Source organism: Mesoplodon mirus (assembly GCF_964341445.2).
Source record: "Mesoplodon mirus genome assembly, chromosome: X".
Classification (NCBI taxonomy): Eukaryota; Metazoa; Chordata; class Mammalia; order Artiodactyla; family Ziphiidae; genus Mesoplodon; species Mesoplodon mirus.
Window position 1 is genome coordinate 72,254,118 of NC_138981.1, and position 17,902 is coordinate 72,272,019.

Genomic DNA, 17,902 nt, shown 5'->3' on the forward strand with positions numbered 1-17,902 from the left:
GAAACCGCATACCCTGCATTGGCAGGCGGATTCTTAACCACTGTGCCACCAGGGAAGCCCTCTAATCAGTTTTAATACTCATCTTTCTAAAGTGTATTTCAAATATCCCCACCTTTTCAAGTGGAGTAGAGAGAACATAATTTAACTTTTGCCTGAAGACATCGGGATAGAATTATGATCAATTGTTATACTGTGCTATAATACAGTGATGTCTTTGAGGGATCCTGATTCGAAGCCATTTGCCCCTACACTAAATGGCCCAAAGCCTGCTCTCAGCTTTCTGATTCTGTCTACTTTTCCTCTGTTAGTCTATCAACTAACACGTAAAACAGCAGCATGTTGGAGCCCACAGGGACTTCTGAGATGACCTAGTCCAAGGGGACATCTTTTGCTCAGTATCACACAGTAAGTTGAATCATAAAGGCAGAAGTATAACCCTGGTCTCAGTGTGGTTCTTAGTGTGCCTGCCTCCAGCAGACACCCCTTTCCTATTTGCCGCTTTAAACTACTATAGTAGGAAAACCAGAGAATAGGGTTGTCAGAAATATGTATTCAACAAAGTTTTTGATTTAAGCTAGTGGGTCCTGGGTGATGAATTCTCATATAAAGTAAATCTTTGTGACAGGTATTTTGGTCCTAGTCCTTTTCATATAATGCCAAGTTTGTGGTCATGATCCAAAAGGTTAAGGATGCCATAGTCTGGCTGGGGCTAAGAAAGGTACTGTTATTCCTGTTTACTCATGTTTGTAGCACTTATTATAGACAAGTGGATTTTCTGTACATTCCCCCACTGGATGCTCTTAGGGCTCATCCTGCTTACTATGGCATTAATAACTAGCTACCCTTTTCCAAGTAAATGAAGACATATAGAACATTATCCCAGTTCACCTCTTGTTCCACACTCTAATGGGCAATGAAAATATATAGCAGAGTCCTACTTTTCTGTTTTAAAACAAACCTTCCACCACCAATCTTTTATCACTTTCAGAAGTTCCAAAAATGAAACTGAAGAGATCAGAAATAAAAAACAAGATGATTTCATCTGCACTCAAAATGTGTCATTTCAGTCACCAGAAACCATAAACACTAATTGTCATGAAGCATAGAGAAATCAAAGGCCTTGAAATAGCAAAAGTACCTCTCAAAGGGCCTGAGTGTGACTGCCACTATATTCTAGTCAAGTAGTATTCATGGACACACAAGAAAGTTACCAAATGTTTACTCTTGGTTTCATTAAAGCATATGAATTTTCAGTTGAGATCACCTTCTGTTCTAGATCTGTCTACGCTGGGTCTAAACAATATCAGAGAGTTACACCTTTCCATACTGAATGCCATTTAGCATTATGCAAATTGTAATACGTATCTGACATTTCAAAGGCTGTCCTTTTGCAGAAAATCATAGAATATTAACTATGTATTAATGGCAGAAAATGCTAGTCACCTGACAGATATGAATATAGGTTAAGAAATCAACCACAGGTTCCCCAACTTTTCACAGGCTCAGGTCACGCTTACCACTGTGCCACAACAAGGATATGTATGGTGACAGTACATGTCCTGAAAAATTTCTAATATCTTGGATTTTAAGTTTTAATTACTATTAAAGAGCTTGACAGTCTGATTTCTAAATCCCTCAACTCCATAACTCCGTAACAGTTGAACTGAACTGTGTGATTGTTACCTTTCAGCCCATCAAACATGTCATCTGAAAAAATAAACTATTCCAATTGTTTTAAAACAATTAATCCTTTCACTCAGGAGACACTGAAAACATTACTTCCCCCCCACTTCTCTCTGGATTTACAAAAATATGCCCCCAGATGTCATGGCCACTCAATTTGATTTTTTTAATTCAAAATTATAATTTTCCATTTCGCTACACTTAATGTTATCTAAGAGTTAGAAGAACACTGAATTAGGATTAAAAATCCCTGGGCTTTAATCTTGGACTCCACCACTATCTAGCTTAGGTATGGCCTTGACATTTATCAAGCCATGTGACCTTCAGCAAATTAAACTCTTTGAGCTCCACTGAGGACTCTGTGAAAAATCTAACTAATACTATTTGCTCTATCCTAGCACAGGAGCATTGTAAGGATCAAATAAGAACACTCTTGCACTGCTGGTGGGAACGTGAATTGGTACAGCCTCTATGGAGAACAGTATGGAGGTTCCTTAAAAAACTACAAATAGAACTACCATATGACCCAGCAATCCCACTACTAGGCATATACCCTGAGAAAACCATAATTCAAAAACAGACATGTACCAAAATGTTCATTGCAGCTCTATTCACAATAGCCCGGAGATGGAAACAACCTAAGTGTCCATCATCGGATGAATGGATAAAGAAGATGTGGCACATATATACAATGGACTATTACTCAGCCATAAAAAGAAACAAAACTGAGCTATTTGTAATGAGGTGGATAGACCTAGAGTCTGTCATACAGAGTGAAGTAAGTCAGAAAGAGAAAGACAAATACTGTATGCTAACACATATATATGGAATTTAAGAAAAAAATGTCATGAAGAACCTAGGGGTAAAACAGGAATAAAGACACAGACCTACTTGAGAATGGACTTGAGGATATGGGGAGGGGGAATGGTAAGCTGTGACAAAGCGAGAGAGAGGCATGGACATATATACACTACCAAACGTAAGGTAGATAGATAGTGGGAAGCAGCCACATAGCACAGGGAGATCAGCTCAGTGCTTTGTGACCACCTGGAGGGGTGGGATAGGGAGGGTGGGAGACGCAAGAGGGAAGGGATATGGGAACAGATGTATATTTATGACTGATTCACTTTGTTATAAAGCAGAAACTAATAAAAAAATACAAAAAAAATAATGTATTTAAAAGAGGTCGCGGGATTTCCCTGGAGGTCCAGTGGTTAAGACTCCATGCTTCCACTGCAAGGGGTGTGGGTTCGATCCCTGGTCTGGGAACTAAGATCCCACATACCACGCAGTGTGGCCAAGGAAAAAAAGTTTTTAATAAAAAGTAAAAATAAAAGAGCTCAGTAAATTATAAGTCATTAATATATTATCTAAACAGAGAAAACTGAAAGTTTTATTTTTTTCTTCCAGTTTTATTGTGATATAATTGACATAATGGCACTGTATAAGTTTAAGGCGTACAGCATAATGATTTGATTTACATACATCATGAAGTGATTATCACAATAAGTTTAGTGAACATTCATCATCTCATACAGATACAAAATTAAAGAAATAGAAAAAATATTTTTCCTTGTGATGAGAACTCTTAGGATTGACTCTCTTAACAACTTGCATATATAACACACAGCAGTGTTCATTATATTAATCATGTTGTGCATTATATCCTTAGTACTTACTTATAACTGGAAGTTTGTAACTTTTGACCGCCTTCATCCAATCCTCCCTGCACCCTGCTGCCACCCCCCACACCCCCACCCCCATCTCTGGTAACCACAAATCTGATCTCTTTTTCTCTGAGTTTGTTGGTTTTTGAAGTTTAATTGCGACAACATTGATGGACCTAGAGGGTATTATGCTAAATGAAATAAGTCAGATAAAGACAAGTACTACATGATATCGCTTATATGTGGAATCTAAAAACTATTACAAATGAACAAACATAACAAAACTTATGTTACATTTTTAAAAATGCAAACCAGCATATCAAGTAGACTTGTAGCAACCAATGCCATATAAATTCTTACTGCTGGCTTCTTCTGAAGACATGTGAATAAGAAGTCATGAACATAGTTTATTGTAAGTAAATACTTTTCATACCTGGCATAACAAATCACTTCCACATGTTGAATGGTTTTGTCCTTCCTGCTAAGAGCAATAGCTTCTTCATTTTCAAGGATCTTCTCTTGCCACAGTGTGCATTCATTTACAATATCACTGTTTTCCTAAACAATATACAGATAAGAAATTGTAATTAAATTGGGTACTCTGAACCTCTACTTTTCTGAGAAAATTTATACCTTTCTAAATTCACGCTTTTCCTCTCATCCCATCAAAATGCACATATTACTTATTAATAATAAAGTTTTACATTTTGTTGTTAAAATAGCAGGCCCAAAATTACTTCATTCTGCTTACTTTCAGATTTTTGAAGGTTGGTCACTAGCCGTGTCAAATTTTGATTATATGTAAAAGTATTTTTGAAAAGTACTCAGCCCAATATAACTAAGGACTTTATAATAATCGACCTGAATATTTTATATTTAGAAATACAATAAAAACAAGAACGTATAACAAAGTATATAAACTCTCACTAAGGATTGAAAGTGGCCCTTTAAGTTTTTCAATAATTCCTAATTATATTTTATGGAGAAAGTTACATGATACAATATTTGAATACAGGGGATTTTTGAAGATGTCAAGATATACATTTTCCAAAGGCCAAGGATCAATTTTTAATCTGTTTAAAATTTTAATCCATTTGTTACACATCTCTCAGAGAGAAAAATGTTTTAATGTATTATATATAGTCAACAAACTAGTAGTGAAATATAACTACAGTAGCCTTTGTTTTAAGCAAATTCACCTCAGAAAATTTCTAAAGTTACAGATTTCATAAAGTAGGGCAATAATTATTTTTAAAAGGCTGCATTGTCCTGAATTTAATATTTTAAGCTGAAGAAAAGTAGTGGCAGATGGCTCTTATTATCAAGTGTAATTATTAGACAGCATTAAACATCCCAACGTAAATAGAAGAGGAGGTGAAGTACGGGAACTTTGAACATATAGACAGGGGTTAGCAGCCTGAAAAAAGAACTATGGACCAGGGACAAAGAGTGAAGGGAAAAAGGATATGGTGACAGAGTCAAGATGTTGGAGTAAAAGAAGCATTAAAATAAAAGAATCATCTACAAAAATATTTTGTTTTAATAAATCTAACCCATTACCAAAATTTATTTTTTAAAAATCCCTTCACTCACCAAAAATTTTCCATTCAGACAATTAGGGTATTTTTGTTGCTGTTGTTCTGAGAATCTAGACTAAATTTTTGCATGGAAGTATTGAATATGCCTCAACATGAGGCGATCCTCACACACACTTCCCAAGGATAAGGTTCAAAAAAGGGTTTCTGATCAACATAAAATATTTGAGGCATATTCACATGAAATATTTGAGGCATATTCGTTTAAACAGTTAAATGAATCTATTTATAACATTTATTTTCTTGATTTATACATAGTTTGAGTTATTACATGAAATGTTACTTTACAAATATTGCTTGTTTCTCCACACTCTCATTTCATACAATAATAAGATTCAAACTGAATCGTCAGTGTACCTTCAATGTCAATGTCTTTGTCATCACTACACTTTTTGAGTCATATATACCATTAAATCAATCAAGAAAACTAAAATGCTTAGCTTGGTACATGGTAAGTGCTTAGTTAAGTCTTAGCTGTATCATTCTTAGTTAACTGAATACAATTTTCTAGAGTCTATCATCCTCCTTTCCCAAATGTCTGAACCCTTTTGAAATACAGCAGTTTCTGGTTCTATGTATGATGTTCTCAGGAGGAATTCCATTTCAAGCCACATGCACCATTTACATAAAATTAGGACAGTTTTTTTAATGCCTCATAAAAACTGGTAAACTGCATGACAATCAACTTCCCGTGTTAAACGTACACTGTAAATGATCTCTAAAAACTTCTTTACAATGATATCCAACAGTTGTAGTAGTGAGATCCTACCCTTAGGGAAAAAAATTACTAAATTTATAGTTTATTTCCTTGCATTTTGTTTTTCTGTCAGGTATGATTCTGTCAGGTGACTTCTATAAATATGTAAAACCACCAATGACTGAGATCATTTCAAATTAATGTATCTTCCCCAAACACTAGGTTTTTTTCCAAAACATACTAACTGAAAGAACAACTAGTAATATGTGAGATTTTATAAGGACTGAAATATTTTTTCTGAAAGACTGGGAGAAAAAAAATCTTGCGTGATATTTGGGCATACAGAGTAATTAGCAAATGGTATGAAACATATATGATTTATTCTTCAGCCAATGTTATCTGTTTATACTTAAAAAGTGAAATCTATATTTTAGAGGTATTGGAAAAATATTAGCTGAAAAGGTGGCTGCACAGGTTTTGTTAAATAAGTAAATAAAAATAAGTTATCAATCCTATATTACAGATGAAACTCCGTGTCTTCTTCAATGCAGGGTTGTTATGTGATACAAAATATAACCTAGTAGATTAAAAAATCAGATAAGAACTTTACCTGGTGTTCCTTTAGCCAGGACAACAGTCCTGAAAAGCTAAAACTGGCCCAGTTTCCTCCATAGTAGCTTCTTCTGTAACAATAAAAAATAAGAGTAAAGAAAAGGGTATAAAAAAATCAAGTCACTGATCTTCATCCCATGTCATTTTCAACATTGCTACCCCAGAGTTCAAAAGCACACATAATAGGGATGCTGAGATTAGAGAAGACAGTAGAACAAAATAAATAGAAGTGGGTCTTTCAGATCTCAAAGTCAACTTTTCATTGTATAAGGAGTTAAAAGATCACTTTGGCCCCCTTAGAGCTTTCAGCACTGATCAAGTGCCACTGGATCATGTGATTATGAACATCCTGATATGGTCACTGAGCAGTATATTTGTTTTAACATAAACAAATCTCACTCCTGGGTTAATAAAAATGGCTGGGAAGAAAATCTTGGTAGATCTCAAAGAAAGCCACTGGAAAAAACTGTTAAGTTTTCCACAAGCAGTAAATATCCACTGCTAGCACCACCACCAAACTCATCTCTCATGCCTAAATAAATAAATAAATTTTGTATATATACATATATAATTGGCTACCCGAGATCTACTGGAAGGCCCTGTGCCACTCTAAGCCTTCAGGGCCACAAATAAAAGTAGATCCTGGGACACAGTCATTCACTTCGATTTCTGTGGTAAGTATAACAACAACAGTATTTCCACTGGTAACTGGGTAAACTATTCTTCACTCCACAGTCCTGTGAAGATCACTCCATTTTAGAGAACCCAGAGGTCTCCCAGCTAGGATCAGGTAAACCTTGTAGACACTGGACTTCTGATTAACTTCTGTAAGTAGCAGACTTTTGGCAACCAGAACTCTCAGTACTACATACTGGGCTTCCCAATCCTTGCAAAACTCATCACGTTATACTGATTCTTTGTATGATGAGCCCCAAAGTACACTCAAACCCACCTACAATATCCACTCTAGTTCTGAGAGATTCTTGGTTTTGTTTACATTTTTGCTTCTCTGTATCCTTCTCTAATGAAATAAAAATCTATAAAAGGTCTTCTTGAAACAAAAACTGAAACCTTTAAGATGATATCTAAAATTACTCATCCATAATGCTACTGGATATCTTCTAAAAATTCTGATAGATTTCTCCTCAATCAACTCTTGATTGGTCTCAAGAAGAGTCAGTTTTCAGGCTCAAATATTTTACCCAAAATCACTGCTTGCTCTAACAGAGAAAATGGTTAAACTGAACACCTGTGCAGGTAGGTCTATTAATACAGATCACTACTTTACTTATAATCTGATAGTTCTCTTGGGGATGATGCAAATCCCTACACTGTCCAGATCTCTAGAGAGCTTTAAAATTTAGGCAAAATTTCAGCTATACTAACAATTCTAGGTGTTGGAATCAAGGAAGCCTAGAAGCTATGATCCCTTGGATCAGAGACAACAGTGGAAGGAGAAGGTGGGCAATAGCCAGTATAGAGAAGAATGAGGGAAAAGAGAGGGATGTTAGAGTTTTCCCATAGCAAATTTATACTCTCCTCTCCCTTGCCTGAGAATAATACACTTCTGCCATGCCTTCCCATCCTCTAAATATATCACTCAACAAAACTATAAAATATCCTGAGTGTTGAAAAAAATAACCCTGAAGCAGTGATAAAAACCACTGTCTTTACATTTTTTGCTGAGATATTTAGATTTCTTTTAAGCCACCATAAGGTCCTAAGTGAGAAGCTCTGACCACTGGGTGAAAGCTTCAAGACCTAAGTAAAAATTTTTAATGGCTACATCAATTTATAAGTAGTAAATATATATCAGAAATCTGACAATCAGGGTAGACAAAGACTTCTCAGACAGGACACAGAAAGCAATAAAAACTATCGATAAATTAGAATTCATCAAAATGAAAAACTTTTCCACAAAATACGTCATTTCAGAAAATGAATGGGCTAGGCACAAAGTAGGAGAAATATTCACAAAACATATCTGACAAAGGACTGGTATCCAGGATATAAAGAACTCTTTCAATTTAAAAATAAGACAAATATGCAAATTTTAAAGCGGGCAAAGGGTTTGAACAGACATTTCACAAAGGAAGATAGATGTGGTTAATGAACATATGAAAAGGTGCTCAACATCATTAGTCATTGGGTAAATACACATTAAAATAAGCATTAAAAATGAACATGAGATACTGCTACACATACACCAGAATAGGTAAAATTAAAAAGACTTACAAGACCAGGTGTTGGTGTGGATGGCCAGAATGCTCACACATTTTGGTGGGAGTAAAAAATGGTACAAATACTTTGGAAAACTGTCAGGCAGTTTCTTAGCAAACTAAACATATACCAACCTATGACCCAGTAATTCCATTCCCAGGTATTTACACACAAGGAAAGCATATGTTCACAAAAGAGCTGTACAAGTTTTTTCATAGCATCTTTATTCGTCAATAGCTCCAGACTGGTAACAATTCAAATATCCATCAATAGGAGACTAGATAAATAAGCTGTGGTATATCCATATGATGGACACTATTCACTAATGAAAAGGAACAAACTACTGATACAAATATAACAACGTCAATGAATTTCAAAATACATTTTGCTAAGTGAAAGAAGCTTTGCCCCAAAAGAGTGCATTCTCCATGATTCCTTTTATATGAAGCTCTGGAACAAGCTAAATTAATTGATCTGTGGTGAAAAACATCCTAAGAGTGGTTGCCTTTGAGGGTGGGAGTAAGGGCAGGAATTGACTTTGAAGGGGCGTGAGGGAACTTTCTGGAGCGATGGCAATGTTCTTTATCTTGATAAGGTTCTTAGTTACACAAGTGTATGCGTTTGCTAAAACTTATTAAATGGTACACTTAAGATCTGTGCATTTTCTTGCAATTTTATCTCAAAAAAAAGAACCATGAATAACTAGTTAATGATACACATGCTGAAGTGTTCCAGACTGAAGGTACTGGCCTTGTACAACTTACTCTGAAATGCATAAAACAGTAAGATGGAATGATAGATGGATAGAAAAATCAATAAATGGATAATTATATAATAAAGCAAATACAGCAAAATGTTAGTGGTAGAATCTAGGTAGGGGAAACATAGCTGTTCACAGTGCAATTTTCTCAACTTTTCTGTGTATGTCTGAAAATTATCATAATAAAATTTTAGAAAAACAAAAGTAATCTAACATGAGTTTTCAAACACTGACCACAATGTGCCAATTTCCAAGATAGTTTCTGCTATTATTAAAAGTCTTAAAAAGCTCTAAGAAGGGCCATCTTGCTGTTTCTTTCCATTATTAAATGACCTGAGGTCAGTTCATGGTCAAATTCTATTTTTCTCCCCTATACTTGCTCATATGGTTTTTGACAGAGCTAATTGGTTCTAGTATTTTTCCATGCAGCTCCTATTTTCAACTTTTCCTGTTGATGTGCTCTTAACATCAGCATCTGGTGATCTCATCCAATTATGTATGTAAAAGGTGAAACATGGTTTTCATTACTGTGGTCTTTCTGACAAAAGAGGGTAACATAATTATTAATAAACGCACTATAAAACCAAAGCAGATTTTGACTAAATTTATTTTGGTATTTGCATGGTTCTAAATATTGTTTACAATACCCTAAAGAGAAAGCCAAAGAATTTAGGTAACAAAATCACGACAAAAAGAAAAATAAAAAATCAATACAAGATTGTAATATGCTCTCTAGAACATTATTGCAATAGAAATAGTAATAATTAAAGCCCACCAAATATTTTCTTAAATTTTATCTTTAAAGATATAGCTTCAGAATTCTGACATTCAAATTCAATTATAAAATACTATTTCTACAGTCTTTAAAACTGTTTCTGTAATGAATAACAAGGCTAAGTTACTGGTTTTGTTTTTAAAACCATAGATACGATTTTAAGGACAAAGTGAGAACTTCCTGACTGAGGAAAAAGGGGAATGGAATATTTTCTGCCAATTTTGTGTCACATCTGTCTCTGTACATCAAGTAAAGGAAAAAGTAGTTTATGATGAAGGATGACGTTTATCTCTATTGCCAGGAACACTATTTTATATGATGAAAAAGACTTCCTTAAAACCAGAGTCTCTCTGTGAAACTAGAGAGTGAGTATTCACAGTATTTAAACAGCAAACATAAAACTATTATCTAAAGCCCTCTCAAGTTTCATGATGGAAAAGTGACCTCTAATTTTTAGCTGGAACAGTAAAAATCACAAACGGACATTTTTTATTTTCAAAGGCAGAAAAGCCCAATTATCACAATACTGAGGTACAGCTTTGCATTGTGTGAAATATTGACTTTACCATTGTAGAAAACATGGTTTTAATCTTTCTAAAATTTCATAAAGCTTACTCAAAGTACCACCTACGTTTTTCCAGACACACAAAGGAAATGAGTTACACAACTGTCTTCATTAACACCAACCAGTAAGACAGAAAAAACAGTATTAAAAGAGTAACGAGATTTCTCATCGTTTACATAGTGTTTAATATTAAAGCAACATCACTTTGCTTAATGTCTACTAACAGAAAAGAAATACATTACAGGTAGACATAAAGAAAGTTGAGCTGTAAGAGAAGGCAGAGGATGAAACCTATTAATTAGAGCCTATTAATTAAATCCTAATAATGTTCTTTTCTATTGTGCATCATAATTACAAATCAGTATTGAATATTTAGCAACAGCCATAGTTACATGATGCTAAACTACATCCTGTATTGGGAAATGGCTTCTGTAAACAAGGACAAGAACATTGACAAAAGATAGAGCTACTGACATTCAGGCACATTCATCTGGGAACCATTTTAATTATTAGGAAACTGAGGAGTTGAAAATGTTTTCAGGAAGGTAGCAGATGGAGGGCAAGCCTGCTCAACAGAAAAGAGAAGCAGCTTAGCCTAAACTCTAGATGGCTGTATTCTATATTCACTGCTCCTAAATTCCTTTTCCTAGGATAGTAGTAATACCACCTTCCACTGACAGCATCTTTCATTTTCAAAATTGTTTTCACAACTATTTTCTCATGGATTCTTCCAACAATCTTGTGAGGCAGATAAGGGTGTTATTTTACAGATGAAGACACTGAAAATGGTCTATGTAGAGATTAAGTCATTTCAGGGCCACACAGCTACAACTGGCAGGACTGCCACTGAAACTTAGCTTTCCAAACCCTAATCCTGTCCACTGCAACAAACAATCCCAAACATCTAAGCTGGCTAGCAACATTTAGACCATAGGATACTATAATGGTCGCTGTGGTTTAATGAAGCCAAACACTTAGATATCAAACAGCACCTGGACCCAATTACTAAATTCACCTTTACCAAACTGTATCCCATCAATAACATGGGCTGTTAACAGGGATTCCAAGAAAAAAGTTTCAATGACAAAATAAATTTGGAACATGCTACATTTAAAAGAGTAAAACCACCAGAAAATGGTTTATTTATGGCAGACCTTCTCAGCACCATTAAGTATCTTAATGTCTGTTCTCTCCAAGAAGGAATACATTCAGTTAACCAATGAGCATTTTTTTTCTTGAAACAGCATTTGGTTCAACAGCGTATTTTGAGAAATGCTGGTTTAATTCATGTTAAGGGGAAGAAGAAAAATAGGTACTATATATGTTGAGCTTGTCATTTTCCATTCACTATCTCATTTAATCTTGACAAGAATCCTGAGAGATCAGTGCTATAATTATCCCCATTTTAAAATTAGAAGGAAAAAGAAAAAGACCAACCATGAAGTTGAGTATCTTGTTTTAACTCACTCAGCTAGGAAATGGCAGAGCCGGTCCTTAATTAAGCCCAGGGCATATCAGGCCCCCAAGCCTATGCTCTTTCCACTATATAAAACACTGCCTGCTATAATAAACAGGATTGGAATACTTAAAATTATAAACATAAGCACATAATACAAATCTTGGAATCTGACTTACTGTAAGTAAAGGCGATGGGATCTATTGATATTTACAGACATTAGATGGGATGAAGTCTAATTTTTGTTTTGTTTCTCCAACTCATCTGGATAATGAAAATGGAATAATAACTTCATGAATACATCTACTCTAATGCCAAACCTGGAGGGACTATTCATTTCTAGGACCTAAAATACAATCAATTTTATTACATATCTCATATTTAATGTGCACAAATATTTTTATGTATATGATAGGAGTAGGAAAATAATAGTGTGGCATGTCTACTTGTATCAATTTGCCAGCTATACACCATGCACACTGAAAGAGGCTCTATTCAATTTAAATTTGGTTGTAGTATTACAAAGAACCATGACATGTTTCTGTCTTCCTTGTTGACAAATAACAGAACAGCTCAGGGAATATAATAGACTTACCCCCTACACAAATTCTCATTTACTAAAAGCTCCATATACTTGATACACAAGAAAGTCAAGCTCCTTTCACCATACCCTCATTCTAAGATCAAGGAAGGTCAGCCTCCTTGGTAGAGTATGCAGATGCAGTTCTAATGTTAGAGAGGAAGACCAAGCCCTTACTTGGTTTTTAGAGTCCTATAAAGCTATAGGAAACTGCTTTGGCAATTAAATCAGTCTGCCGGAACGAAATGGCAGGCTGTGTTCCCAGTCATTAGGGCTGGAGAAGAGACCTTCCTATGTTTAGAGTTATTAGTCATTCCACACTAGTCCACCCATTCAAATCCATTTTTAGACAACCAAGCCAGGTAGACGAGTGGGTAATGTACAAAGGCTGCCCTCAATTCTTGTCTTCCTCTATGATCTCATCTATTTCAACTGACTCAATCATCACTTCTCTATCAATGACTCACAAATTGCCATCTGCAATCTGGGCCCTCTGGGGAGAGCTCCAGACTCATAGCTATTGACATTTCTGTACTGAAAATACATATCATGAGTCATTAGCTTACTGGACATCACCCTCCACTAAATATCCCAGATTAATTTTAATCTCTACAGGTCCAAAAGGCAAATTTATTAACTGTCCCCCACCCAAAATTTGGTTTTCCTCCTGATTTCCCCATTTCAATAAATGCCAACACGATTCTCACAGCTGCCAATGCTAGAAAATCTTGAACTCACTCATCATCCCTTCCTCATTTGTCAATTCTAGTTAATTTCTCAAACCCTTTCTATCTTTGGATCCTTACAACTGCTGCCTTATTTCAGGCCCTCTCTCTTATCCCATTTTTTTCATTAGCCTCCTCAAAGGTTTCCCTGCCTCTAGTTGCTTCCCTTCCAACCCAACCTTCACATTACTGCCATTGTGATCAGGTCTTGGCAGACCACATTATGTCATTCCCTGGCATAAAGATGTTTAATGGTTTACTAATGCCTCTAGAGTAGAGTCCAAAATCCTTGGCATCGCTCTAAGAACCTTCAAAACTTACTTCCAACTTACTGTCCAGCTTTATCTCTAGACATCACTCTTCGCTGCCATGCATCCAATACATTAGCCACAACCACACAGTTAACACTGCCTGAGTGAGTCAAGCGCCTGCATGTCTCTCTGCTTTTATTAATGCTATATCCTATACCCAAGGTTATTCCATCACAAAACTAATGGTGGAACTAGTCAAACCAGTCAGAACTACTCAAATCCAGTATCATTTTCTCTGTGAAGCCTTCAGCTCTCCAATAGATAAATAAAACTGATCTTTGTGCTTCTAGAGCTCTGCACATACTTCTGTAAGAGCTGTCATACTGTCTTTTTTTTTTTTTGGTGGTACGCAGGCCTCTCAACGCTGCGCCCCCCCGCCCCACGCCACCCACGCTGCGGAGCACAGGCTCCGGACGCACAGGCCCAGCGGCCATGGCCCACAGGCCCAGCCGCTCCGCGGAACGTGGGATCCTCCTGGACCGGGGCACGAACCCACGTCCCCTACATCGGCAGGTGGACTCTCAACCACTGCACCACCAGGGAAGCCCCATACTGTCTTTTTTAATGTGAAAAAAGAAATTCACGTGTATTTACAGGTATAACAATTCATGCATTGATAAAGAGGTAGTAATATGATTGCTTTACCTTAGCGCAGTATAACCGATATGATTGCTTCATGGTAGCCTAGCCTATACACTAATGAATGAATCATTATACAATTTTTATCTGTCATATTGTCTTGTAATTAGACTGCATGAGTGTTTCCTCTGACTAGACCAGGAGAAACTTAAGGGCAATAACAGCAGTTTGGTCATCTTGGAACCCTTAATGCATGGTCATAATTGTTAACTAAGAGGAGTAAATGCATTGCTATTAATCAAGGCTTCAGGATCATATGGACCTGGGTTCAAACCCCAGCTGTGCCTCTTACTAGCTGTGTGACCTCAGTCAATAACCTTACAGTTACTCTTTAAAAGCCTCAATTTCTTTATCTTAAAAATAGGAATGAAAGCACTTAAAGCAGTGCCTAGCCCATAGTAAGTTATCATCCTCCCCCACCCTCTATGCCAAGTGTAGACACAGGAGAACACGCCCACAGGAGTCTCCAGTGCCCTTTTCATTGGCAATTACCAGAGTCCAGTGCCAGCCAGGCATAGCTAGGTTCACTGACAACCCTGAGAAGGAAGGAGAGAGACAAGAATGGGGACTGCTGAGAGAACCACAGAACTGACAAGTCAAAGGATTGAAGATTGCTGACCCCCTCTCCCTTCTTCCCTATCCTCTACTTCATAGTCACAGCTCCTAAAATTTACCCTTGCTTTGCCATGGAAAGGCAAATCAAACTCCAGTTTCATTAATGGGGAAAAAAGGAGAAATTAGAGTGATAAGAAAAAGCTTTAAGCTTTATTGCTGTTGATCACTCTGCTTCCAGCTGTCAAGCTGATTAACAGTCTTCAAAGCTCCAAGGAGCTGGTAAGAACAGTTGCCATTTCAAAGTAAAAACAAAACCCACAAAACCCTCCTTTTCAAAGGAGAAGGAGGGTGAATGATAAAGAAATTGCTCAAGAGGAAGAAGGTGGGGGGGGAGAGGTAGTGAAAAAATACATATGTACATTCAATTATCTTTGCCTGTAGTTTTCTGGTCTATGTGAAAGCTATCCTCATTCAAACGCACTGAATAAAACAAGTCAAAGTTAGTAATATCTAGAGAGATGCTGATATATCATGATTTCTGCAAAGAGCTATCTCAATCAATCTAGCTTCTGTTTGAGCTCTATAGGAAAAAAAAATCCTCCTTATGCAAGAATTGTCATTTGCAAATGAAGCTCCTGTCATACAGATTTCAGTGACCTAAAGATAAAATGACATTTGTCTCAAAACCATAAAAATTCACGAATTGCTTCCAAGGATTTTTTTTTCCACACTGCCCTCCAAAATAAAGACTGAACATATTCCCAGTGATTCCAAAGTAAAAGCCTTTTAGTGAACCTGGTACATATGACTGTCAGACCTTGCTGGCCACACCTCAATTTTTTACATGTATCCCACTGGTCCCTCACAGGGACTCTTCAAGGTAGGTGGTACGCTACGCCAATTTTACAGTTGAAGAAAACAACATAAGTCACATAACTAATCAGTGACAGAGTAACAGCCTGAATTGGGTCTCTTGATCATCAAACCCAGGATTTGTTTGTCTTCCAACCCTACAGCTTATCTTAGTGAAAGAGCATAGGCTTTGCAGTCTAATGGACCTGGCTTTAAATCCTGGTTCGTCCCCTTAATAGAAATGTGACATTGGACAAGTTATTTCAATTCTCTGAGTTTGTTTCCTCATCTGCAGAAGGAGAGAATTTATACTTCTTTTAGAGAAATATAATAAAAATTAAATAGCTTAATATTTGTAAAGTACCTAACACAGTACTGAGCAAATATTTAGTAAATGGTAGCTATTATTATTACATCACGTTGTTTGTAACAGCATATACCATCCTGAATACTAGATTACGTTAAGCAACTGAAAACTACTTTCATTCATAAATTAGTGCCACAGACCTCATGAAATGTCTTTAACATGGGGGAAGAGAGAGGGAAAAGCTAGGGTAACACTTGCTTCTTTGATACATTTTTCTCATCCTTACAGGAGACACAGTGAGGTTTTCTTTCTTTCATCTAGGTAATAGAAGGTAAAATATTTTTTTTTTCTTCTAAGTGAGGTTACATTTCTTTTACTTCCCTATCCCTTTATGGTAGTCTTAAATCTAAAACCTTTCAAATACTTATCTTTGAGCTACCTTATTGACATATGTGCAAGTATTCCAGTATAAGAGAAACAGCCATGTTGTTTTATTTTTGCATTAAAAAAAAACATAAACAGACCTGAATTTTCACAAACTAAAACCACTAAAAAGAAACTTCACAATAGGATTAGCTGTTGAATCAATACTGGTTCCTTTTATTAGGAGCCAATAATCATTGAACATCTGAACAGATTATTTTTGTTCTTTCACTGCAGAAGAAAGGCATCAGACCTAAATTTTTCCCACAATTCCACATATTAATTTCCAGGGCAGAAAAAACATCATAGAGTTCATTTAACACACAACTGCAGATGCAATTTCTGAGGTGACTCAATGAGGTAGAGTTCTATTAAGCCACACACAAAAAAAATGCCTCTAATAAGAAATCACTTTAACTCTTTCTATAAAAGGAAAATGATGCTAGTTCTCAAAGATCCTTATAGTCCCATATCCATGGTGAGAAGTCAATAAGAAGTTATTGTAACCACTCCCATTCAAGCCACCCTCCTACCACCAAATCTAAATAATGCCCCCATTACTCTCTTAGAGCACTACCCTTTTTTCCTTCATAAGCACAATTTATAATATAAAATTTAAGCATGTTTAATGTCTGTTTCCCCCTACTAGGGTCCAAGGTCATCATGAGGGCAGGAGTCATGATCCGTTTTGTTGTTCACCTCTCAATACTTGGGGACTAGCAATACCCATAATCTCATCCGGTTTTACAACTGGTTTCTAATCATAATGTATACATTTCTTGAGAAGTGACAATTCTTGGCAAACTTTAGTGTCTCCCACCTCAGTGCCAAAACATAAAGATGAAAAATGATATAGAGGAAAAGGGGATGTCAAAATAATGTCAAGTCAATGGTGGAGAAACAGTGAACCCAGAAAGTGTCTTTTGAAATCGTGGTCAGCCATAGCTCTACAACTCTCAAGAAACTTACTGGGATGAATTTTCCTAATACAATCCTATATGATCTCATCTAGTTTTGATCAACTATTTATCGGTGTAAAAATTGTTTTTTAATTGTTTTTTCCACTATTAGTACCATAACATAATATTACTAAATAATATCCTTAAATGTGAAAATTATGTGCAAACAGACACGATGATGAGACACTATTATGGCATATTTTCACCTCATCAATTCAATTCATTTTATCCTTTCACTCATGCATTCATCCATTCTCATAAAACTACCTTTAATTCCACCAGATACAATACACCACACCAACAGTGGTCTCTCGGGAGTGGTATGTGGGCAGAATGACATGTATATTTTTATGTATATGTGCATGTAATATACAGACATATACATTGCTTAAATCTTTATGACAAACATATGTATATTTTTATGATTAAAGGCAAAACGTTTTTTCAAACAAACAAAAACAGAAAACAAACCAGAGACAAAATAATTGTTTACTTCTCTTTATCACAATTCTTAAATAATT

At 36.0% G+C, this 17,902-nt stretch overlaps 1 protein-coding gene across 3 annotated transcripts in view; it reads right to left on the reverse strand.

Moving 5' to 3' along the window:
- Window positions 1-17,902, reverse strand: part of CHM (CHM Rab escort protein) — a 185,111-nt gene that overhangs the window by 135,615 nt on the left and 31,594 nt on the right. For all 3 annotated transcript variants that reach the window (XM_082610723.1, XM_082610724.1, XM_082610725.1), the window contains exons 3-4: window positions 6,253-6,325; window positions 3,784-3,908 (exon numbers count right to left, since the gene is read on the reverse strand). In XM_082610723.1, coding sequence (XP_082466849.1) covers window positions 3,784-3,908; window positions 6,253-6,325 — 198 coding nt within the window. The remainder of the gene's footprint in view (window positions 1-3,783; window positions 3,909-6,252; window positions 6,326-17,902) is intronic.